Consider the following 965-nt stretch of genomic DNA (forward strand, 5'->3'; position numbering starts at 1 on the left):
CCTTGGACGACAGCATTCCAGGGCGAGACGAAAAGGAGATGTTCACGGCGGCCGCTCCGGTAAGGGGCAGCGAATAGTGCTTGTAGATTCGGTTCATGCTGTAGTAGTCGGTCTGTCGTATGTGAGAGAGCCAATGATGTCAGTTCTCAATGATTGGACCGAGTTTCATCGGGCCGGCGTTTTTTTAACGGTACCCAAGTGGTGTGCCCAGCGAACAGGTCCGCACTCTTGGGCAGCAACGTGATAAGAGCCTGCGAATCCCCCCCCCAACGATGAGCATCGATCAGCAGGAGTAAGCAACCCGTTTGGGGGAGGTAGGTTGGTGCGGCTTACGCTGCAGTCGGTAAACTCAAGGGGCGCCTCGGGCTTGAACGATCGGCGCATGCCCGGCTGAGGGTAAAGGTTGGCCAGATCCTCAATGTCTCCTGCCCCACCGCACGCGCACACGCACACGCAATGGAATTGAGTCTTTGGCCTCAATCAATAACAGCTGTAAATCACATGCACGGAATAGGTACCGGCAGAATTGAGAAGGTACAAGTCGAAGGAGGATAGGTTCCTGTGAGGGAGGAGGCTCGCTTGATAGCCCTGTGTAGGCGAGGGACCATTAATAACATTAATAACCGCTTTTCCACACCAGGCGCAATGGGTGATTTTCACATGCAAGCAGTGCGTACCGCGACGAGTCCGTCGAACTGTTGCAGGATGAGGGACACGTGCATCCAGTAGTCCGACGTGTGCTTCATCTTCTCGCTGTCGATGTGTATGCCATACATGCAGCCCAATAAGCCCATAAGTGAGTCAGGCGTTCTGACCGGGAGCGCGCAGCGTCGGGGAAGAAAGTCAGTCGCACCTCATGGCACGAGCCCACGAGAGCTGTTGGGTGAGGTAGTTGCGCAGGCCATCCGAGACGGGCTTGGTGTGGAACTGGTTGGCATCGTAGTTCGTGTACCAGTCCGAGATCT

General features: G+C 55.5%; 1 protein-coding gene across 1 annotated transcript; it reads right to left on the reverse strand.

The window, feature by feature from the left end:
- Positions 1-40: 40 nt before the first annotated feature.
- On the reverse strand, positions 41-746 carry ACA1_388050 (developmental protein; the record flags this gene model as incomplete). Its single annotated transcript, XM_004333120.1, has 5 exons — positions 41-112; positions 195-251; positions 334-425; positions 519-588; positions 678-746. Coding segments are annotated over 5 exons (360 nt in total), but the record flags the coding sequence as incomplete, so codon positions are not given.
- Between the last annotated feature and the right edge of the window lie 219 nt (positions 747-965).

This window comes from Acanthamoeba castellanii, assembly GCF_000313135.1.
Source record: "Acanthamoeba castellanii str. Neff unplaced genomic scaffold scf7180000084733, whole genome shotgun sequence".
In the NCBI taxonomy this organism is placed as follows: domain Eukaryota; phylum Discosea; order Longamoebia; family Acanthamoebidae; genus Acanthamoeba; species Acanthamoeba castellanii.